Source organism: Salvelinus fontinalis, chromosome 30, assembly GCF_029448725.1.
Source record: "Salvelinus fontinalis isolate EN_2023a chromosome 30, ASM2944872v1, whole genome shotgun sequence".
NCBI classification, from domain to species: domain Eukaryota; kingdom Metazoa; phylum Chordata; class Actinopteri; order Salmoniformes; family Salmonidae; genus Salvelinus; species Salvelinus fontinalis.
In genome coordinates this window covers 29,827,949-29,851,631 of record NC_074694.1, presented here as the reverse complement: position 1 = coordinate 29,851,631, position 23,683 = coordinate 29,827,949, and the positions used below count along the sequence as shown (strand labels likewise).

Below are 23,683 nucleotides of genomic sequence, written 5' to 3'. Positions count from 1 at the left end.
TCTTCTAATTCACACCACCCCAAGGTATATGGATGTGGAACCTCAGCATATGGCATTAGAACCAAGATTGTTGATATTCCATTGACTTGGCTTCACTATGATAATTCGATGCACTGAATTTAGAATTTGACTGAATCAGTGCCGGTCAACAACTGGGGCTAGATGGTGAGCAGCCGTTCGGTATCTGTAGTGAATACTGTAGTGAATACTGTAGTGAATACTGAATGTTCATTCCGCCGTTTATTACTCATCCTAATCAGTTAAACTTCAAAACATCCATTTAGCATCCATTTGTTGTGAATAACTGTTTGGCTATCTTGTTATCTCTACTAACACACTAAGATGATTTGGCTTATTAAGGTCCCTATGACTTTGTAATGTGTTTATTTATTTTTTTTGCGTCTGGAGATTTGACCCACAAAATTACGACACTTGATAGGAGCCACAAGGCTTCTTCAAATTGCTGTTCAATGATAGAATGTGTTGAGCATCAATTGACATGACTGCTCTTGATCTGATTTTCATCAGTTTGAAATGCACCATGTCCTGGCTCCACGCACCTGCAGCACACTGATTTCATTTCAAGAAATCAACAAGCAATCACCTCCTTTCAACCTTCCAATCAGTTTGATTGAGAAGGTCTATTGAGATTACGTGATCCCGACCAAAAAATAGTTTAGTTTGTAGTATCTGCATTTGGATGTTTCCCTGAGGGCTATTGGGGCTTGTGCTTGGTCATAATTTCCTTTAACGATTGTACAGTAGCTAGCAGTTTCCAGACGTTGGAAAATTGATATATTTATAGAGCCCGACCGATATATCAGTTCACCAATATTATCGGCCGATATTGGCCTTTTACAGCTATATCGTTATCAGACGATAATTCAACCATCAACCAATATTCAGTAAAAAGGATTTTTACATCTCATGCTTTTCTGAACAAATGCAGTCATTCTCAGAACGAGGGGACATATTTGTATACATTCTTGTCACGATGTATGAAATCAACATTTGAAGCATAGTTATTGGACAATTGCACTTTTGAATGGCAATTTATGCAAATTCAGTGAGTAAAAATGTGACTTTTAAAAAATTTCCCTGCTGTAAAACAGTATATCGGCAGACATATCAGTATGTTTTGTCCCCTAATAAATCAGAATCTGACCCCCAAAAAACATTGGTCGGGCTCTATATATTTCTGTCGGTGAGACATTTGAAACTAGTTCTTTACGGTGAATGTAAGCAGGGTTCTGTGTGTTCACATGTGCCTCTGTGAGACGCCTGCTAACTGGAACTGCAGCGATGTTAACTGGGTCGCCATGATCTAACATCCGCATATATTCCTTCTCCTTTTTGATTTATCTGCATTGTCTTTCATTTACCTTCTCCATGTGTCTCTCAATCATTGAAAAAAGGGGTATTTCTTGCTCACTGGGACTTTAATTATTCTATATGTATGAATTTGACCATAATAATGTGTTAATGTTTAAAAGCCAAACCGTACACTGCAATATTATGATGGCATTTAAGCACTAATGGAAATTGAAGTGTTAATTTATAAAATGTAATCAAATGTGTTTAGTACTGGATAATTTATAAATTGATTTGATAATCAAATTAAATATACCTTATTTCGTAGAATGGGCCGGGTGGAAAGAGCATCCGCAGAGTTCAAGAACTGGCATTATGATAATTAATGTAAACGCTAGCTAAATATGAATATTAAATATATCTATCACTATGAAATGAATCTATTAGTCTGTCAAAGGAACTCTGCAGATGTTTTGTGAACCCTGACCTTACTATATATCGTGTGTTACTGCAGTGTGCGCTTCCTAGTTGCTTACTGTCACAGCTTTATCCCAGTGTTCAGTTACTATATAATGCGTTGCTCGTCTCTCTTCCCCACGGCTGTAGAGATTTTATGTGGCCACATCTCGGCAGTTAAAGCGTCTGGAGTCGGTCAGCAGGTCTCCCATATACTCCCATTTCTCTGAGACCGTCACCGGCTCTAGTGTTATCAGAGCCTACGGCAGACACGATGCCTTTGTACTAATGAGTGACATGAAGGTGGATGAGAACCAGAAGAGTTACTACCCTGGTATAGTGTCCAACAGGTAGGTGGTGTCTATATCTTACTGTACATTCACTATGGACTCTGGAGGACAGTGGCTGTGTTCCAATTGTCTTTGGGGCGGCAGGTTGCCTAGCCTTAAGAGTGTTGGGTCAGTAACCGAAAAGGCGCTGGTTTGAATCCCTGAGCTGACTTGGTGGAAAATCTGTTGATGTGCCCTTGAGCAAGGCACTTAACCCTAATTGCTCCTGTAAGTCTCTCTGGATAAGAGCGTCTGCTAAATGACTCCAATGTAAAATTCTTAATTTGCTTCCTTTCCTCGCTCCCTTTTTTGGCTACTGCTCTGATCTGAAGGGTCTTGGTAATAATCCCAAGGGTGCTAGGATTCTCTCTTCAAAATGACGGTTTCATTCAGTGTACAGTATTTGTCTGTCCATTGGATTTTGAGAATTGGAACATAGCCACTGACTGGTGCACATGTTGAAAGCATGCTCAACAGGCACACATACACGTTCCATCGCAAAGTACATAAAACATGAGTGTCCCACTTTCCAATAAGTGCTCCTAATACTGCATCGAATCGATGTATTTGCATGGTAATGTATATTGAACAAAAATATAAACGCAACAGTTAACAATTTTATTGGGTTACAGTTCATAGAAGGAAATCAGTCAATTGGAATAAATTCATTAGGTCCTAATCAATGGAAATCACATGACTGGGTAGGGACGCAGCCATGGGTGGGCCTGGGAGTGCATAGGCCCACCCACTGGGGAGCCAGGCCCAGCCAATCAGAATGAGTTTTTCTCCACTAAAGGGCTTTATTACAGACCAAAATATTTTTTAGTTTCATCAGCTGTCCGAGTGGCTGGTCTCAGACGATCCTGCAGGTGAAGAAGCCGGATGTGGAGGTCCTGGGCTGGTGTGGCTACACATGGTCTGCGGTTGTGAGGCTGGTTGGACACGTTCTGCCAAATACTCAAAAAGACATTGGAGGCGGCTTATAATAGAGACATGAACATTCAATTGTCTGGAAACAGCTTTGTTGGACATTCCTGAACTCAGCATGCCAATTGCACGCATGTGTGGTGTTTTGTGACAAAACTGCACATTTTAGAGTGGCTTTTTATTTTCCCAAGCACAAGGTACACCTGGCAAAAGAGAAATGCTAACTAACAGGGATGTAAACAATTTAAGAGAAATAAGAATTTTGTGCATATGGAAAATTCTATTTAATTTCAGCTCATAAATATGGGACCAACACTTTACATTAGTGGAGGCTGCTGAGGGGAGGACGGCTCATAATAATATCTGGAACGGCACGAATGGATTGGCACCAATGACATGGAAACCATGTTTGATGTATTTGATACCATTCCACTGATTCCGCTCCAGCCATTACCACGAGCCCGTCCTCCCCAATTAAGGTTCCATCAACCTCCTGAGCTTTACATGTTGCATTTCATATTTTCTTTCAGTATAAGGCAGGTTCGCTGCTCTAACTGTGTCTTGTGTGTGTGTGTGTGTGTAGGTGGTTAGGGGTGCGTATAGAGTTCATTGGGAACTGCATCGTACTGTTTGCTGCTCTGTTTGCTGTAATCGGAAAAGACAAGCTCAACCCTGGACTGGTGGGACTCTCTGTGTCCTACGCTCTACTGGTACAGTACAACATATCTACTGTCCGTTTAACTGTCTGCTGCAAATGGTGCCCATTGCTTGCCACTGTGATTCTGTAGTGCTAGTGTTAAGGACGTCACGCTGCTTGCTTGGCGACTACCGCTTCTTCCTAATTCAGCTCATACCGAGCCTGGAACCCACCGAAAGCTAGCTATTCAGCAACGCAAGTGGGGACACTTCAGACTGATGGCTAAATGGCGTGCGTGTGTTTTTTCCCATAAGCATCTCTCATGCTACTGTGTTTTCCTTGTAACAGGTGACCATGTCACTGAACTGGATGGTGAGGATGACGTCAGATCTGGAGAGCAACATCGTAGCCGTGGAGAGAGTCAAGGAGTACTCTGAGACCAAGACTGAGGTACAAAAAGTACATACACACGATGCTTACTTGAATGGTACATTACATATGGAAATGAACCAGGTCTAATCGCTCATAAGTACAAGGCAAAGCGACAGTGGAAATGTTGTTGTGGCCTGCTGTTTGTTAGTTACTGACCACCTTTTTTTTTTCTCTCATAAATTGGCGCTTGAAGTGTGTTTTATTTGCTCTTAATAGAGAAACATTGTTCATGCTGTTTTCCAGGAAAATAATCCATAAAAAATCTGGAATTTACACATTCCTTTGACTGTTTGGCTGCCAAGTCAAACTCACAATCACAGCCATAAGACTAATAAAAGTATAACTACATCTATATCTTGGATATGATGTGCCATATAAGGCCTACCTTTGATGTTGGGCGGCTGGGCACTAGTATACTGTACATTTCAGACTTTGTTTTTATTACACCCAACAAATATGTCACCCTCTTTACTGATCATGTGATTGAGTTTATAGTGTTACACTATGCTACAGTATGTGCATGTGTGTTTGTTTATTAAATATGGCTGTCCTCAACCTCTGCAGATGTGGACAGAATTTCAAGTGTGTATCAAGCTTATTGGTGTGTATAATTGTGTATGCTGCTAGGCCCCATGGGAGGTGGAGGACAAGAAGCCTTCGTCTGATTGGCCGTCCCAGGGGAACGTAGAGTTCAGTGACTACAGCGTGAGGTACAGAGAGGGACTGGAGCTGGTCCTTAAGAACCTCACCCTCAGTGTCAAAGGAGGAGAGAAGGTGAGCACAACAGACATATAGGCCTTGATTCTGTAGACTGATGAGGGAAACAAGCACATTAAACATGACATACAGTATCAGTCAAAAGTTTGGACACACCTACTCGTTCAAAGGATTTTCTTTATTTTCTACATTGTAGAATAATAGAAGACATCAAAACAACACTTATGGAATCATGTAGTAACCAAAAAAGTGTTAAACAAATCAAGATAATAGTTTTATTTGAGATTCTTCAAAGTAGCCCACCTTTGCCTTGATGACAGCTTTGCACACTCTTGGCATTCTCTCACTTCATGAGGAATGCTTTTCCAATAGTCTTGAAGGAGATCCCACATATGCTGAGCACTTGCTGGCTGCTTTTCCTTCACTCTGCGGTCCAACTCATCCCAAACCATCTCAATTGGGTTGAGGTCGGGTGATTGTGGAGGCCAGGTCATCTGATGCAGCACTCCATCACTCTCCTTCTTGGTCAAATAGCCCTTTCACACCTTGGAGGTGTGTTGAAAAACAAATGATAGTCCCACTAAGCGCAAACCAGATGGGATGGCGTATCGCTGCAGAATGTTGGGATAGCCATGCTGGTTAAGTGTGCCTTGAATTGTAAATAAATCACTGACCGTGTCACCAAAGCACCCACACTGTCAAAGCACACCTCCATGCTTCACGGTGGGAACCACTCATGCGGATATCATCCGTTCACCTACACTGCGTCTCACAAAGACATAGCGGTTGAAACAACCAAAAATCTCTAATTTGGACTCATCAGACCAAAGGACAGATTTCCACCAGTCTAATGTCCATTGCTCGTGTTTCTTGGCCCAAGCAAGTCTCTTCTTCTAATGGGTGTCCTTTAGTAATGGTTTCTTTGCAGAAATCTGACCATGAAGGCCTGATTCACGCAGTCTCCTCTGAAAAATTGATGTTGAGATATGTCTGTTACTTGAACTCTGAAGCACTTTTTTGGGCTGCAATTTCTGAGGCTGGTAACTCTAACAAACTTATCCTCTGCAGCAGGGGTAACTCTGGGTCTTCCTTTCCTGTGACGGTCCTCCTGAGAGCCAGTTTCATCATAGTACTTTATGGTTTTTGCGACTGCACTTGAAACTTTCAAAGCTCTTGAAATGTTCCAGAATGACCGACCGTCATGTCTTAAAGTTTTGATAGACTGTCAGTTCTATTTGCTTATTTGAGCTGTTCTTGCCATAATATGGACTTAGCCCTATTTGGTAAAAGACCATCTTCTGTATGCCACCCCTACCTTGTCACAACACAATTGATTGGCTCAAACGCATTAAGAAGGACAGAAATTCCACAAATGTACTTTTAACAAGGCACACCTGTTAATTGTAATGCCTTCCAGGTGACTACCTCATGAAGCTGGTTGAGAGAATGCCAAGAGTGTGCAAAGCTGTCATCAAGGCAACGGGTGGTTACTTTGAAGAATCTCAAATGTAAAATATATTCTGATTTGTTTAACACTTTTTTGGTTACTACATGATTCCATATTTACAATGTAGAAAATAGTTTTAAAAAATAAAGAAAAACCCTGGAATGAGTAGGTGTGTCCAAATTTTGGACTGGTACTGCAGATCCTGCAATAAGGCTTTCATTTCAGTCACACATGAACAGAGAAACTTGACACCAAGAAAACACCTGGCAGATGTTCATTTTGAGGTGAAAAACATTGCTTCATATGCCAATCAGAACAAGTTAAATGCTTGTTTAACACACTATTTTATAGAATGTAGCCCCATGAAAGAACGCTGTACTCCTGCCATCACATTTCATACACATTTTATACACAGATAAAGTTCTGTTAACTTTATCAGAGCTGGCACTGATGTGTGTGTCGAGCATGCAGATATCCAGAAAAAAAATATTTAACCTTTATTTAGCTGGAAGAAGTATTTGAATTGAGACTGGTGAACTACGATGAACTACACTGAGTATGGGAGCATCTCCAGCGTGCAGTTTTTTATTCATATCAAATGTATTTATAAATCCCTTTTTACATCAGCAGATGTCACAAAGTGCTATACAGAAACCCAGCCTAAAACCCCAAACAGCAAGCAATGCAGATGTAGAAGCATCTGCATTGTGGTTAGGAAAAATTCCCTAGAAAGGCAGGAAATGTTCAAGTTTTATTGTCACATGCACAAGTACAGTGAAATGCTTAACTTGTCAGCTCTACCCAACAATGCATTAATACTTATCAAAATAGTGTAACAAAAAAATACAAAATACATATAATAAAGAAAACACAAGAAAAAGAGAGGAGGCTATATACATATATGCAGGGATTATGAGAAAGTGACTGGTATCAGGATAAATAATAGTAAACAGTATGGCTGCAGCATAAGTGGTGGGTGGGTGAGTATGTGTGCAAGAGTGACAGTGTAGATATGATAGACGGATATACTGTACAAAATAGCTGTGCAGTGATGCTCCCATCCAACCTGACAGAGCTTGAGAGGATCTGCAGAGAAGAATGGGAGAAACTCTCCAAATACAGGTATGCCAAGCTTGTAGCGTCATACCTGAGACGACTCGAGGCTGTAATCGCTGCCAAAGGTGCTTCAACAAAGTACTGAATAAAGGGTCTGAATACTTATATAAATGTCATGTTTCCATTTTTTGTGTAGATTGATGAGGGGAAAAACAATTGAATCAATTTTAGAATAAGGCTGTAACGTAACAAAATGTGGAAAAAGTCAAGAAGTCTGAATACATTCTGAATGCACTGTATACATGTAAAGGGAGTAATAGTGACCCGTAGCAGGATAAATAGATACTAATGGTAATGGGAAAAAAATGGACAGTAGCGTAGTGGTAGTAAAACATCTCATCAATAATCATTATAGCAGCAGCGTAGGTGTGAGGGGGGGCAGTAGTTATTAGCCATTTAACAGTTGCCTTGTGTATGCCTTACAGATAGGTATCGTGGGTCGTACTGGGGCTGGTAAGTCCTCTATGACACTGTGCCTGTTTCGGCTTCTGGAGGCGGCAGGGGGAGAGATCACCATCGACGGGGTCAAGATATCAGAGATAGGACTGCATGACCTGAGATCTAAACTCACCATCATACCACAGGTAAACACACACACACGCATACATACACGTACACACACCCCACACACCCTACACCGTCCTCACCTCCACCTTCATTACCCTCTCTCCCTCCCCAGGAGCCAGTGCTGTTCTCTGGCAGTCTTAGGATGAACCTGGACCCCTTTGAGAAGTACAGTGACGGTGAGGTATGGAAGGCTCTGGAACTGTCCCACCTCAACAAGTTTGTCAGCAACCAGCCGGCTAAACTGGAGATGGCGTGTTCAGAGGGAGGAGAGAACCTTAGGTAACCTAATCCTAACCACTTAACAACTGCATGCTTTGATTTTCATTTGCATTCACACATGTTTGCACCTGTACAAGGCCTTTACCTGTATATTCAGGTGGGAATTAAACACTGAAAACATGTGGAATGCAAACATGTCTTTATTAGGATTTTCTCTTAAGAACGTATTCCTTCTCTGAATATTTCTTTTAGCTTTTTATGTCTTTCATATTTTACTCTTCTGAAAAATAATGTAATGCCTTTGTGTGTTCAGTGTGGGCCAGAGGCAGCTGGTGTGTTTAGCCAGGGCTCTTCTGAGGAAGACGAGGATCCTGATCCTGGATGAAGCTACAGCTGCCATCGACCTAGAGACCGACGACCTCATCCAGTCAACCATCAGGACACAGTTTGAGGACTGCACCGTCTTCACCATCGCTCACAGACTCAACACCATCATGGACTATACTAGGTAATGTACAATACATAACACATGCACACACGCATAAACCGACAGACAGACATAGAAATACATATTTTGATCTAAGATGACATGTTATTGTGTTGTGTTTGGTCTTATTCTCTCCAGAAACCTAATAAAGTTATGAAACATTCTACTAACCCCTCTTCACAGAGTGCTGGTCTTGGACAAGGGACAGATTGCTGAATTTGACACTCCTACAAACCTCTTATTCCAGAGAGGAATCTTCTATGGTATGGCTAAAGATGCAGGACTTGCACAATAGCACTGCCTCTCCTCTACACACCCAGCCCTGTACCTACATAAAACCTATAGTGCCTTGTGTCAGAACACAGAGCGCCAGTGAATGTATCCTTTTATACTCTGCAGTCCGCTGCAAAACCAGGATAAAAACTTTCGTTTTTTTAAATGTTACTTTTTCTAAAAAAGAAAAGACAGAAAAACTGTGTCACTGTAATTTCCACGAGTGAGTTTCAGGATGAATCCAGCTATTTTTGTACTGTATCATTTTTATTATTTAAGCTATACTTTTTATTATTAAGAGTTGTCTGATTGGGAAGTTTGCTCTGTTCAATGTGTGACTCCTTTGTGAACCAAATCTGTAAAAACTTGAATTCTGTACTACCAAAATATGAGAGATGGTGATGCCTTTATTAAAACAAGAAAGACATTAAGACTGCCTTCTAGATGTTTTTGTGAAGCATTTTATTTTTATATACATATAGATCATAGTACATGTTAACTACTCTGTTATAGCATACACTACAACCGCAACATAGTTAGCAATGTAGGAGGAAAACAATATTAAGAATGTAGAACATTTAGCTGAAAGATAGGAATTAACAGGATTTATGGTGTGGCTTAAGGTTTGATAAATATGGCCTGTCAACACAACAGAGCATACATACATAGAACGTATGGCCTAGATCTATTCAACTATATTCTTACGTGGGCCAGAGATTATTTTTATTTTGGAAGAACTGTATAAAAAAAGCAACACACCAATAAAGCACTTTTCTACAAATGAAATGTCGCTGAATGTTTTTACGAAAATCATAATTTTATCATAATTGAAAAAGAAGGCGCAAGGCTTGCATTATTTATTATTTCAACAACTATTGAAAGTTTCTTAAAACTAATTAGGTAATTTTAAAATCATCTGAAAACTAAGCATCTCAATAAATAACAAAGATATGTCAAATCAGGTAATGCCAAAGTCCAGTCTTAAGGAAGTATGCTTTGATTTCATTTCCCTCGGTCATTAGGTGCATTTTGTCAACCTCCCTTCTAAAGAGTCCGTGTCAGCATCAGAGAAGGGAACAGAAGGCAGGTCCATGTTCCTGAGAGTCATAGCTTTCAGAAATAATATTTTGTAGCTTACACCGTTCACACGCTAGAGACAAATTTATATGAAGGAAAAATAATCTGCACTAGAAAAAGCAAAACACTAAACTACAGTATAGACAACCACCAAAGTGCTTATCATTTTGGCACTGACTTTAGGATTTTGGCGGGGATTTTTTTGCAGATATTTTATTAATGTTCAGAATTGATCAAAGGGCCAGTCTAAATTAATAAACGGGGTGGATCTGGCCGCGGACTGCCAGTTGAATAGCCCTGGCCTAGATTAACATTGACATTTTAGCGAACCTATTAGCCTTCTGCATGGAATATCTCACTGACTAGTACAATGGACTCCTTGTTACAAGCAAAGTGAGAGGCTGTTGTCACTCAAAGGTGAGGTAGTGGTGCCAAAACCACCATCATAATTGATAGTTTGATTCATTTTAGCGTCAAAAGGTATTATCCAAGCCTTCTCACCTTGTAGCTCTCCGGAACCAGGGTTGGCGACCAGTGAGGTAAATACATGCATCTAAGCACTAGAGGGGGATCTTAAATCACGCTGCATCATTCCTCAGACTCAGGCTTCAGTACTGATGGGAGCTGGTGTTGTCTGAGTAAGGGAAAGGGGGATACCTAGTCAGTTGTACAACTGAATGCATTCAACTGAAATGTTCCCCCTTGGCATTGCTAGTGCCACGTGCTTTCCAACTGAGCCACAAAGGACCACATTTACCCTTTAAAGACTCCGTAGCAGTATTGTCGTGAATGCAGAAAATAACCCAATAAACATAAACAGTCATTTGAAATGTCAAGCATTTCATTAAGTATATTTGCGCAATGAAAGTGAATCTATCCCACAATCATCCTGAGAGCTCAGCTGCTATTTTTACTCTTTTATAATTAACCTGAGTCATGACTGCTGCAGTGTGATGGATGGTTGATGTGGTCACTCAGGATGAAGTTGCTTCCAGAGCTTCCCCCCTAATTGTTATGCTAAAGATTTGGGGAGAGTAAACTGATCCTAGATCTGTGCCTAAGGGCAGAAAAGCCGCACCAAACGCTGACAGGTGATTGGTTTAGCTGACGATGGATGAGCTCAGGGTGCCAGGAATCAGGATGCTGAGTAACGTCTCAGCCTATAGGGCAAAACCACATGAGAGAGAAGCTGGTTTGGAGCTCCACTCCTTGCTACCCACCACAGAGATTACACCTCGGGCACTAGAGTCAGAAGTGAGATCAAGATTGAAAACAACTCAAGTGAAGTGGTGACAAAGCAAGAAGTTTATCTGGGATCGAACAAAGCCAAGCTTGTTTTTCTAAGGCCTTGATTTCTCTGCTTTGTCAGTGTATTGCCAAATATAGGATGTCTGTGGTAGCAGAGAAATGCCAATATGTCAGTTTTGGCACGGTAGATATTTTCTGGGCTGCTTTTGGATCAAAGAGCTGCTTTCTGAAAGCCTCCCAGGTGGAGGTGGTGGTGTAAGGACACTGACAGTTGCAGACATATTGCTTTAGCAGGATCTGATATTGATAGGACTTATATTGCCAAAGGGGAAGTTGATGGATTAAAGTATTTATCAGAAGCTTGACAATTGAGTGAGTTGTGCACCATTGTCTGTGATAACTTAATCAGGTGTTCCAAGTATAGATCACACGTGTACTGTGTAGAACTCTCACTGTCAAGGAACGCAGTCAGTGTCTGGATTTTGATATTTTCTTTTATTGAGAGACTTAGTAAACCAGGTATATGCACGCTCTAGTCTAGGCAATCTGTCATTCATCGTTCAATTTAGGTCAGGGAGAAACAAAAATTGGCAGGATTGCGTTTTGGATTTTAAATCAAATGTTTGATATGAGGCAACAGTACAGAATGTCCTATTGTTAAACATATCTGTTTTACCGTTTAGAAATAAAAGCACTTTATGCATGTTCTCTCCCCATTTTTGAAAAAGTCCTAAGTATTTGGACAAATTCACCTATGCCTTTAGTGTATTAAAGTAGGCAAAAGTTTAGTATTTGGTCCAATATTCCTAGAAATGACTTCATCGAGCTTATGACTCTACAAACACTACAATCCGTCTGAGAGGATTACAATGGTTAGACCTACTTTAATTCTTCATACTGGCACGCAGCTAAGGCTTGATTAAATACACAGTAGGGCCGACTTTTGTTGCAGTAAAATGCACTCATGTGGCCCTTGTATCCTTATTAGAATGACTGTGTAGAAATTCAGCCTGAATAGTTGATACTTCTAAGGGAATTGAATGTGCATTCCTAGAACATTTATTTTACGTCAATGCCTTTGTTGGTGACAAGCATTTGTTGGTCATCTATATCTGAGTTGTGACTTCCTCCACTGAAAGAGACAGAACTCTACAAACTTGTTGGATGTATTTGCAGTTTATTTCGATTGTGTTTTGGGTTATTTTTTGCCCAATAGGAGCTGAATGGTGAATGATGACTGGAGTAATTTTCTTTGAGTGGATAAGATGTTTCTCAACACCTTTAAATGAATCCTAATAATGTCATGATTAAGAAAAATCCTGATTTTACTGGAATATAGAGCCACATTTAAGTATAGCCTCACTGTCCAAATGGAAGTGCATTCAGAAAGTATTCAGACCTCTTGACCTTTTCCACATTTTGTTACGTTACAACTTTATTCTAAAATGGATTAAATCGTTTTTTTCTCATCAATCTACACACAATACCCCATAATGACAAAGCAAAAACTTTTTATTTTATTTTTTTATTTAGATTTGAGCAAAAGTTAAAAAACAACAACTGAAATATCATATTTGCATAAGCATTCAGACCCTTGACTCAGTACTTTGGTGAAGCACATTTTGCAGTAATTACAGCCTCAAGTCTTCTTGAGTATGACACTACAAGCTTGGCACAGCTGTATTTGGGGAATTTCCCCCATTCTTCTCTGCAGATCCTATCAAGTGCTGTCAGGTTGGATGGGGAATGTCGCTGCACAGCTATTTTCAGGTCTCGCCAGAGATGTTCAATCGGGTTCAAGTCCAGGCTCTTGTTGGGCCACTCAAGGACATTCAGAGACTTGTCCCGAAGCCACTCCTGCATTGTCTTGGCTGTGTGCTTAGGGTCATTGTCCTGTTGGAAGGTGATCCTCAAATCAAATTGTATTTGTCACATTTACATGTTTAGCAAATGTTATTGCGGGTGTAGCGACATGCTTCAAATACTTATGACTTGAATCACCCCAGTCTGAGGTCCTGAGTGTTCTGGAGCAAGTTTTTAATCAAGGATCTCTCTATACTTTGCTCTGTTCATCTTCCCCTCGATCCTGACTAGTCTCCCAGTCCCTGCTGCTGAAAAACATACCCACAACATGATGCTGCCACCACCATGCTTCACTGTAGGGATGGTGCAAGCATTCCTCCGAATGTGATGACTGGCATTCAGGCCAAAGAGTTCAATCTTGGTTTCATCAGACCAGAGAATCTTGACCAGAGTCCTTTAGGTGCCTTTTGGCAAACTCCACGCGGGCTGTCATGTGCCTTTTACTGAGGAGTGGCTTCCGTCTGGCCACTCTACAATAAAGGCCTGATTGGTGGAGTGCTGCAGAGATGGTTGTCCTTCTGGAAGGTTCTCCCATCTCCATAGAGGAATTCTGGAGCTCTGTCAGAGTGACCATCGGTTCTTGGTCACCTCCCTGACCAAATTCCTTCTCCTCTGATTGCTCAGTTTGGCTGGGCAGCCAGCTCTAGGAAGAGTCTTGATGGTTCCAAACTTCTTTAATTTAAGAAAGGTGGTGGCCACTTTGTTCTTGGGGACCTTCAATGCTGCAGAAATGTTTTGGTACCCTTCCCTGTGCCTCGACACAATCTTGTTCCGGAGCTCTACAGACAATTCCTTCAACCCCATGGCTTGGTTTTTGCTCTGACATGCACTGTCAACTGTGGGACCTTAAATAGACAGGTATGTGCCTTTCCAAATCATGTTCAATCAATTGAATTTACCACTGGTGGACTACAATCAAGTTGAAGAAACTTCTCACGGATGATTCATGGAAACAGGATGCACCTGAGCTCAATTTTGAGTCTCATAGCAAAGGGTCTGAATACTTATGTAACTAAGGTATCTTTTTTAGTTTGAATACATTTGCAGAAATTTCTAAAAAACTGTTTTTGCTTTGCCATTATGGGGTATTGTGTGTAGATTGATGAGACTTAAAAAACATTTTTTTTTAGAAGAACGCTGTAACGTAACAAAATGTGAAAAGTGAAGGGGTCTGAATACTTTCCGAATGCACAGTTCTGAGCACCTTAAATAACCTATTCTAGCTGCTAGAGCGATGTCTAATGATTTTATTCTATTTAGAGTTTCATTCCATTTTAAAGCTGCCTGTGTTGACTTTTTCATGTCTTATAAAGAATCACCCTGTTATTATATACCTGTTTTAGCCTCAAGATCCATCCATCCTCACCTGTGTGACAGGAGTTTATTAATTTCGGCTCCAAATGAAACATTGCATTTGTCAATGACAGATGGAGTGGAGGAGGGCATGTAAGGTAAAAGATCTTTCCTATGTGGGGTACGTGACAGATTGTATTATGTTGTTCCTTCCTCTTTATCCATCAATCACACTTTGAGTTGCTTTGACTGGTGAAAGAGGGTGTTTCAGCACATCTATCCCCCCATCCAAACACACATACACATACACACACACACACCCTCTTGCTTCAGAAATGTGTCATATCACTGCTTTAGGGCATTCTGGCCTGAACTTGAACCTGCAGTGCTAGATGTTAGATTATCCAGTGACTAGACAGTACCTGTGGCCAAACTCATGAAATGATATGTGACCAGCCTAGGTCTGATTCAGAACACCAGACTGTAGATTAGAATTGTTAATTGGGAAAAACAAAATATGTTTGTTTGTTGGTTGGTTGAAAACATATTGTAAACGCTACAATCCGTCTGAGAGGATTACAATGGTTAGACCTACTTTAATTCTTCATACTGGCACGCAGCTAAGGCTTGATTAAATACACAGTAGGGCCGACTTTTGTTGCAGTAAAATGCACTCATGTGGCCCTTGTATCCTTATTAGCATGACTGTGTAGAAATTCAGCCTGAATAGTTGATACTTCTAAGGGAATTGAATGTGCATTCCCAGAACATTTATTTTACGTCAATGCCGTTGTTGGTGACAAGCATTTGTTGGTCATCTATATCTGAGTTGTGACTTCCTCCAGTGAAAGAGACAGAAACATTGTCCCCGTATCTTTCGGTTCGTAAATCAAGCTGTCCTGACGAAAGAGGTTCATCCAACTCAGCAAGTAGTCCATCGTATTTCCAGCCTCACCTGATGGCAATCACAGTACCAAAGTGCTATTCTACCTAGACTCCGACAGTAAGAATGATCATCTGTATTATGCAGACACCAGACTGCCTGATAGGATTATAGTAACACCTCTGTTGTTGTTGGGCTGTCACTGTCCATGTGTCAACTCTGAGCATCACAGATCAGACGTTTTTATATTTTCTCTCAGAAGTGCAGTAAGCTGTTTTTCAGAAAGGTGTTAAGAACAAGTAATGTTCCAGGAACCCCTGTAACGGGGACGGATGGGGTTATTTAGAAGCACGCCTGATCCACGGCACAAAGGCAGGTTTTGGAGGATGTGTTGTGTGTACTGTAAATTGGAGGGAGCTCAATGTTCTTGAGGGAGTTTCATCTCAAACGGCTAGGCAACGTGAGTCACGTACGGTCTGGCGCAGACACTAAACCCACAACACAGTACAACAAGTGCTATTTAACGGTACACAGCCGCATCTCCAATTAAACCCCTCAAATGATCATGATAATTCATTCTATTCACATATAAGACATCAAGGTTGTAGGAGAACATAATCATTTGCATGGCTAAACATCATTTACAAAACATTCAATATTACCTTATAAGGTCATAGGTTGGATATCATAACCAATCCATCAGTAAAGAAACAGACAAGACAGACACGGTGTACAAAGCACAGTAATCCCTTTCAAAAGGAGAGTCTAAAAAATATCCATTAGTAACAAGTATGGGCACCATCCAGTGTCCTCAGCAGAACTTTGCCTGTAGTCGTCCAGCTGGCTTGTTTTACTATCGTTGTGTGTACCCGAACACTCCACTAGTCCTCAGCAGAACTTTGCCTGTAGTCGTCCAGCTGGCTTGTTTTACTACCGTTGTGTGTACCGGAACACTCCACTAGTCCTCAGCAGAACTTTGCCTGTAGTCGTCCAGCTGGCTTGTTTTACTACCGTTGTGTGTACCGGAACACTCCACTAGTCCTCAGAAGGATGGTAAAACAAGGCCAATTATCCCTCCTGGGGACATTTCCCAGGTCTAATGATAGTCTATTTTAGGGTTAGAATTAGTGTTAAGGTTGGTTTAGGGAAATTTTGAATGGAAATACATTTTAGGTGTGTGTGTGTGTGTGTGTACTAATAATGCCAGCTCCTAGTGTTATACCTGATCCACACACATTTGAGTGCTGATATCCACCAGCCTCATACTTCTGGGCTTGGAGATGGAGATGAATGTGAAAAGCACTCAGGTTCCTCATAGAGATAAATGACAAGCACTATTAGTCCCTCTTCTCTCACCAAAATAAATCACAGTAGGCCTAGTCGATGCATTAAAACGGATTCAAGAAATGCAAAAAGTATGTCAATATGTTCTCTATTCAAATAGATAATTTCCACAAAGGTCATAATTGCGCATTGACAGTAATTGTTAGCCAAATGAATAAACGAATTCATCCCCTAATAATTTAATACAAAATAATTGACTATTTATATATCGCAGAAGTATTGGCATTAACGGTTAGAGGGGATGACGGTAGTTTCATGTAGACTTAGGCTATCTATCATCAAAACTCATCAAAAGCAGTCACACGCAAGAACAAATGGTCTACAAAACATATCAACAAAATGTATTTTATTTAGAAAATACATTTTTCACAGAGTGAATTTTTGTTAAGATTATACAAGTAGGCCTATAGTTTCAATCTCTCCAAGTAACTCGTGCGTATTTTTTCCTCCAGTGCGCAAGTCTGTATCCCGGTGCATACAAGGCGCATACTGGGTTAAATGGGGATACCAGCTCAATTCTTCTAACAGACAGGTGCCCCGCCAGTCCCAGCCCAGCTTTACCACTCTTTCAACATCTCATAAGCAATTCATAACTGTCACTTGCGAGCAAGGGCGAGTTATGTGGTCAGGAGATCGCCGGGGAAGAAGCCGATTGGATATTTTGGAGGAAAGTTCTGAAGTATAAATAGAGCATCTTCATCTCTCAAGACTTCAGATACCTGATCGAACAGGAACTCGACAGATTAATTTCACTCAATTGAACTTGTAGGTTACTGGAGACTTTTTTATTTTAAATCTTTTGAACTTTGAATTTCAAACCTCAATAATAGACGGAGACATTGAAAAATCTATATTTTTGCATCAATAAATAGGCTACATACATTTTTCTCTCTACATTTTTATTTGAAACTGGTACACGCTGGCGATGTGGTGGATGCTGTTTCCCCAGTGGATCTGGTTCTTGTTGGGGCAGTGCCTGGTTCTGTGGTTGGACCAGCGGGTCAGGGCCATGTCTGTAGCCGGAGTAGCCTACTCCCATGCCGGCATCTGCCCCAACGAGATGAACCCCAACCTTTGGGTAGACGCCATGAGTACCTGCATGCGGGAGTGCGAATCTGACCAGGTGAGTGTTCCCTGTCACCACGTCCTACTCTACTCAGTGAGAAATAACATATTATTGTTTTAATTCAAGTTGTTAAATTATAGGTTTTAAAATAATTAATTCATGATGGGATATGAGTAATTTGTAATTCTATATGATGTATAATTCAAAAAGTGCATTGCAATTTGTCTCTCAACACCTGCTTTTGTATTAAATGAGAATAAACATTATTATTATTCAAATAATTTTTAATACATATTTTTACGATTGCTTCTCTAACATGTAAAATTCTACAGTAACCAATCCTTTTAACCCCTCCCCTCTCCCTACAGGAGTGTGAGAAATTTGAGAAGTGTTGTCCCAACGTATGTGGGAACCAGAGCTGCGTGGCGGCACGCTACATGGACGTTAACGGGAAAAAGGGTCCAGTGGGCATGCCCAAAGAAGCTACCTGTGCCAGCTTCATGTGCACCCAACAGGGCTCTCAGTGTGACATCTGGGAAGGCCAGCCTGTGTGTAAGTGCAGGGACCGCTGTGAGAGAGAACCTCACTTCACCTGCGCCTCCGACGGCATGACCTACTACAATAAGTGCTACATGGATGCTGAGGCCTGCTCCAAGGGCATCGCCCTCTCTGTGGTCACCTGTCGCTTCCACCTCACCTGGCCCAACACCAGCCCCCCGTTGCCCCTGGAGACCACCCTCCGACCAACCACAGCCCCCCTCCAGGAGACGCCCCCACTCCCGACGGAACCCCAGCCGCCAGTCATGGCCAGCAGCTCATCACAACAGTTGGTTACCGTGGGAGACACGGCCAGCTTCCTGTGTGACGTCACGGGACACCCGCGGCCCGAGATTAGCTGGCAAAAGCACCAGGTGGAGGGAGATGGAAGGGAGAGGGTTGTGATGAGACCCAATCACGTGAGGGGGAATGTGGTGGTCACCAACATTGGCCAGCTGGTGATCTACAACGCCCAGCCTCAGGACTCTGGTGTCTACACCTGTACTGCAAACAACCCCTCTGGCTCGGCTCATGCCCACCATGCCCTCACCGTGGTGCCCAGAGATCCCCTAAGGAGAGAAGAGCCCAGGAACATGACCCACTGCCAGGCCGAGGAGTGCCAGAGGCCCCCTGACACGGTAGAGGAGTGTGGTGGGAAGGAGAGTGTGAGCTGGTACTATGAGCCCAAAAGGAACAGCTGCTTCTCCTTCACCCATGGCAGCTGTAACAGCAACAGGAAACCATTTGAGACGTATGAGGCGTGTATGTTGTGCTGTGGTCCAGAGGTGTCTGCCCTCTGTGGCCTGCCCAGCCTGCAGGGTCCCTGTAAGGCCTACGAGCCCCGCTGGGCCTACAGCAGCAGCCAGAGGCAGTGCCAGTCCTTCATCTACGGAGGCTGCAGTGGCAACGACAACAACTTTGAGTCCAGAGAGGCCTGTGAGGAGATGTGCCCCTTCCCTAAGAACCACCACTGTAAAACATGTAAACCCAGAGGCAAGATGGTGACCAGCTTCTGTAAGAGTGACTTTGTGATCCTGGGGAGGTTGTCTGGACTGATGGAGGAGAGGGACTCGGGCCAAGCCCTAGTCACAGTGGAGGAGATCCTGAAGGATGAGAAGATGGGCCTCCGGTTCTTCGGCAAGGAGCCTCTGGAGGTGACCTTCACCAACATGGACTGGAACTGCCAATGTCCCAACATCAGCGAAGGTCAGGTCATCGTCATGGGAGATGTGAGGGACGGCATGGCCGTGCTGCAGTCGGACAGCTATGTGGGAGCGTCGAACACACGCCGGGTACGGAAGCTCAGAGAGGTCATCACTAAGAACACCTGTGACATTCTCAAAGAGTTCCCCGCCATTCAGTAGACCAGGGGTAGAGGGATGGGGGTGCTTTGATGACAATTGCACACACACATACATTTATTTTTTATTTAAATGTTTTATCCTTTTTCCTACCCAAAAGATTGCATTCAACGCAGACGTCAAAGTTCAAAGCAGAAAGTAAATAAAACCGAAAAATGTAACACAGCTCTGTACATAATGTACCTTGCTCTGAGAGTTTCACTTGAACAAAACATTCTTAAAGCGCCCTGCCAGCCTGTCTGTTTATCCCAATGCTCTCTGTTGTGGTCTGACTGTTGGCTTCTAATTGAAAAAGCATGTATCAGAACAGAGGAGACATTCATCAAACCCTCTAGTTGTCTAATTCCCTATAGACTCGGGACTTTTCCTCCTCCGCCTCTCCTGGTGCATCTGGAAATCGACCAAGCAGACTTTTGCTCTTTGGAAGCACTGCACAGAAACAAAATGTTCTGATGTTTGTGTATATACTTTACTTTAAGATTGTTTTTGTTGTTGTGATGTTTGTTTTCGTGTTATTGATCTTTCACTGTGGATGATAAAGCTTTTTCCTTACCTCTCTGGTAGAACCGATGACAGTGTGTCTGTGTAATATACTGTATGATTAAGTTGTCAGTGCACCTGATTAAGTTGTAATATATTCTCTCAATGGTTGATTGCTACATTTTCCAAGAATCAGAATGATCTATTAACAATAAGGTACGTTAATGCTTCCTTTTGATATGTTGCTATTTATTGTACCGTAATCTTTTTGCTCTGCTGTTGACTTGCTTTTATACTTTTATCCCAAAGCACATTCTCTTAATTTGTTTTCTTGTTGGAATGTATGTTCCTTATTTGTATTTTGTGTAATATTTTATGATGTCTTGTATAAGATCAAACAGGGATATCCATATCCCTGCGTTGTCATGTAAGTATATAATAAAATATTAGATTCTGTCTCTACTTTGATATTTTACTGTTTCATAAAATGAAAGAAATGATTGGAATATACCGCAGGAAGTAATAGGGGGGGAAATTACAGGAGAGAATGAGGAAATACCTTCACACATTTCAGCTATAATTATACTGAATAAAAATATAAACGCAACATGTCAAGTGTTGGTCCCATGTTTCATGAGCTGAAATAAAAGATCCCAGAAATGTTCCATACGCACAAAAAGCTTATTTCTCTCAAATTGTGTGCACAGATATTTTAATTGCAAAACATTATGACATGGTTTGCTAGTGTGACGTCCCTGTTAGTGAGCATTTTTCCTTTGCCAAGATAATCCATCCACCTGACAGGTGTGGCATATCAAGAAGCTGATTAAACAGCATGATCATTACACAAGTGCACCTTGTGCTGGGGACAAAAGGCCACTGTAAAATTTGCAGTTTTGTCACACAACACAATTCCACAAATGTGCTGAGAAGTATTTCAATCTGTAATGAGGAAAAACTCACTCTGATTGGCTGGTCCATGGCCCCCCAAGTGGGTGTGCCACTGCCCAGTCATGTGAAATCCATCGATTATTTCAATTGACTGATTCCATCTATGAACTTTGACACAGTAAAGTCTTTTAAAATTGTTGCCAGTTGTGTTTATATTTTTGTTCAGTATACAGTACCAGTCAAAAGTTTGGACACACCTAGTCGTGGGGGGGTTTTTCTTTATTTTTACTATTTTCTAAATTATAGAATAATAGTAATGACATCAAAACTATGAACTAAGACATATGGAATCATGTAGTAACCAAAAAAGTGTCAAACAAATAGAGCTGACAGTCCATCAATACTTTAAGACATGACGGTCGGTCATTCTGGAAAATTCCAAGAGCTTTGAAAGTTATTTCAAGTGCAGTCGCAAAAACCATAAAGTACTATGATGAAACTGGCTCTCAGGAGGACCGTCACAGGAAAGGAAGACCCAGAGTTACCTCTGCTGCAGAGGATAAGTTCATTAGAGTTACCAGCCTCAGAAATTGCAGCCAAGTCCATATTATGTCAAGAACAGCTCAAATAAGCTAAGAGAAAGGACAGTCCATCATTACTTTAAGACATGAAGGCCAGTCAATGCGGAACATTTCAAGAGCTTTGAAAGTTTCTTCAAGTGCTGTCACAAAAACCATCAAGCGCTATGATGAAACTGGCTCTCATGAGGGCCAACACAGGAAAGGAAGACCCAGAGTATAAGCCTCAGAAATTGCAGCCCAAATAAATGCTTCACAGAGTTCAAGTAACAGACAAATCGCAACATCAACTGTTCAGACGAGACTGCGTGAATCAGGCCTTCATGGTCAAATTGCTGCAAAGAAACCACACCTAAAGGACACGAATAAGAAGAAGAGACTTGCTTTGACCAAGAAACACACAAGCAATGGACATTAGACTGGTGGAAATCTGTCCTTTGGTCTGATGAGTCCAAATGTGATATTTTTGGTTCCAACCGCTGTGTCTTTGTGAGACGCAGAGTAGGTGAACGGATGAACTCCGCATGACGTTTCCCACCGTGAAGCATGGAGGAGGAGGTGTGATGGTGTAGGGATGCTTTGCTGGTGACACTGGCTGTGATATATTTAGAATTCAAGGCACACTTAACCAGCATGGCTACCACAGCATTCTGCAGCGATACGCCATCCCATCTGGTTTGCGCTTAGTGGGACTATCATTTGTTTTTCAACAGAATGACCCAAAACACACCTCCGGCTTTGTAAGGGCTATTTGACCAAGGAGAGTGATGGAGTGCTGCATCAGATGACCTGGCCTTCACAATCACCCAACCTCAACTCAGTTGAGATGGTTTGGGATGTGTTGGACCGCAGAGTGAAGGAAAAGCAGCCAACAAGTGCTCAGCATATGTGGGAACTCCTTCAAGATGGTTGGAAAAGCATTCCTCATAAAGCTGGTTGAGAGAATGCCAAGAGTGTGCAAAGCTGTCATCGAGGCGAAAGGGTGGCTACTTTGAGGAATCTAAAATCTAAAATATATTTTGATTTGTTTAACATTTTTTTGGTTAGTACATGATTCCGCAAATGTTGTTTCATAGTTTTGATGTGTTCACTATTACTCTACAATGTAGAAAATAGTAAAAATAAAGAAAAACCCTTGAATGAGTAGGTGTGTCCAAACTTTTGACTGGTACTCTATATATACACTGCCACATGCATACATTGTAAAGGTGAAACGAGGTAGCAGTTAGACCCTGATACAGCATTTCTCCAGTTGTTTTTTCTCCACCGCCATGAGCCACTCAGACTGTAAAGTAACAGAGACCATGCGTGCGTCTATACAGTAAAAGTGCTGTACCTGGGTGGTTTGTCTGACAGGAGTGATGAAAGAGAGAGGGGAATAGCGTGTCCCCAGCCCACCCTGGTCGCTCTCCTCGCTCCTCTCCTTCGCCCCTCTTTCCGCCCTCTTTCCTCGACTCCCACCCTCCCCCTCAAACACACACACACAGCCCCCAGTGGCATAGTAAAAACTCCACTGTGTTTGTTTAGCCTCTCCAATTCCTGTGTAATTGGGTAGAGCAGCTAAGCCGTAAACCTCAGGTCCACTCCCATTCAGGAGTTATGTCTTCCAAGGTCTGCCAGAAGCCTGTTCTGGGCCTGGGGTTCGACAAGGGTGTTCCTCCACTGCTGCCTTCCTCTGGTTCTCCCATCTCAGCTCTGAGCCCAGAGAGGGAGGGAAGCAGTAGATATCCCCAGGTATGGTGCTCCAGTACAAGCTGAATCCCCTGGGACCTCAGGCCTACAGTGGAACTGCTTTTGTTGGTTTAGAGAAGGACAAGTAGATGGTGAGCTTTAGAGCTATCTATCAGGAAGATATATGCAGGATCTATTACCTGTTGCTTTATTTCATTCTCACCATTGACTTAATAAAAGATTGATAATTTTTTAGATGTACTGTGGTTCCTTCTGTAATTATTCTGCACACTATTCACAGCCCACTCAAAGAGCTGAGATTGAACCAGCAGTACGGCAGGACAAGCACATTACCTGATGTTCTGTGCCATAAAGGTCCAGACTTCTCTGCAAAGGCTGTAGTACACTTCCATAGACCCCGTCCATACACATTGGTGTTGGAATTCAGATTTACCACAAGTTTGACAGAACTG

The 23,683-nt window shown here is 41.9% G+C and overlaps 2 protein-coding genes across 9 annotated transcripts in view; both read left to right on the top strand.

Moving 5' to 3' along the window:
- The window catches only part of abcc3 (ATP-binding cassette, sub-family C (CFTR/MRP), member 3), a 59,233-nt gene extending 49,884 nt beyond the window's left edge, over window positions 1-9,349 (top strand). For 5 of the 8 annotated variants that reach the window (XM_055890386.1, XM_055890387.1, XM_055890394.1 and 2 more), the window contains 8 exons: window positions 1,918-2,117; window positions 3,607-3,733; window positions 4,009-4,110; window positions 4,720-4,866; window positions 7,798-7,956; window positions 8,052-8,218; window positions 8,472-8,666; window positions 8,829-9,349. In XM_055890386.1, the coding sequence (XP_055746361.1) occupies window positions 1,918-2,117; window positions 3,607-3,733; window positions 4,009-4,110; window positions 4,720-4,866; window positions 7,798-7,956; window positions 8,052-8,218; window positions 8,472-8,666; window positions 8,829-8,940 (1,209 nt within the window). In that variant the 3' untranslated portion in view covers window positions 8,941-9,349. Of the gene's footprint in view, window positions 1-1,917; window positions 2,122-3,606; window positions 3,734-4,008; window positions 4,111-4,719; window positions 4,867-7,797; window positions 7,957-8,051; window positions 8,219-8,471; window positions 8,667-8,828 lie in introns of those variants that run through there. The other 3 variants (XM_055890388.1, XM_055890392.1, XM_055890391.1) reach the window with 3 other exon arrangements.
- Window positions 9,350-17,170: 7,821 nt separating this feature from the next.
- Window positions 17,171-20,721, top strand: LOC129829001 (WAP, Kazal, immunoglobulin, Kunitz and NTR domain-containing protein 2-like). The gene is made up of 2 exons (XM_055890385.1): window positions 17,171-17,749; window positions 18,061-20,721. Exons 1-2 carry the CDS (start codon window positions 17,552-17,554, stop codon window positions 19,591-19,593), a joined length of 1,731 nt encoding a protein of 576 aa, XP_055746360.1. The 5' UTR covers window positions 17,171-17,551; the 3' UTR covers window positions 19,594-20,721.
- The last annotated feature ends 2,962 nt before the right edge of the window (window positions 20,722-23,683 follow it).

Excerpts from the sequence above, each read along its gene's own strand:
- LOC129829001 (XM_055890385.1), top strand. The coding sequence starts at position 17,552 with ATGTGGTGGATGCTGTTTCCCCAGTGGATCTGGTTCTTGTTGGGGCAG. Across the intron at positions 17,750-18,060 it reads GGGAGTGCGAATCTGACCAG|GAGTGTGAGAAATTTGAGAA; the intron begins GTGAGTGTTCCC and ends CTCTCCCTACAG.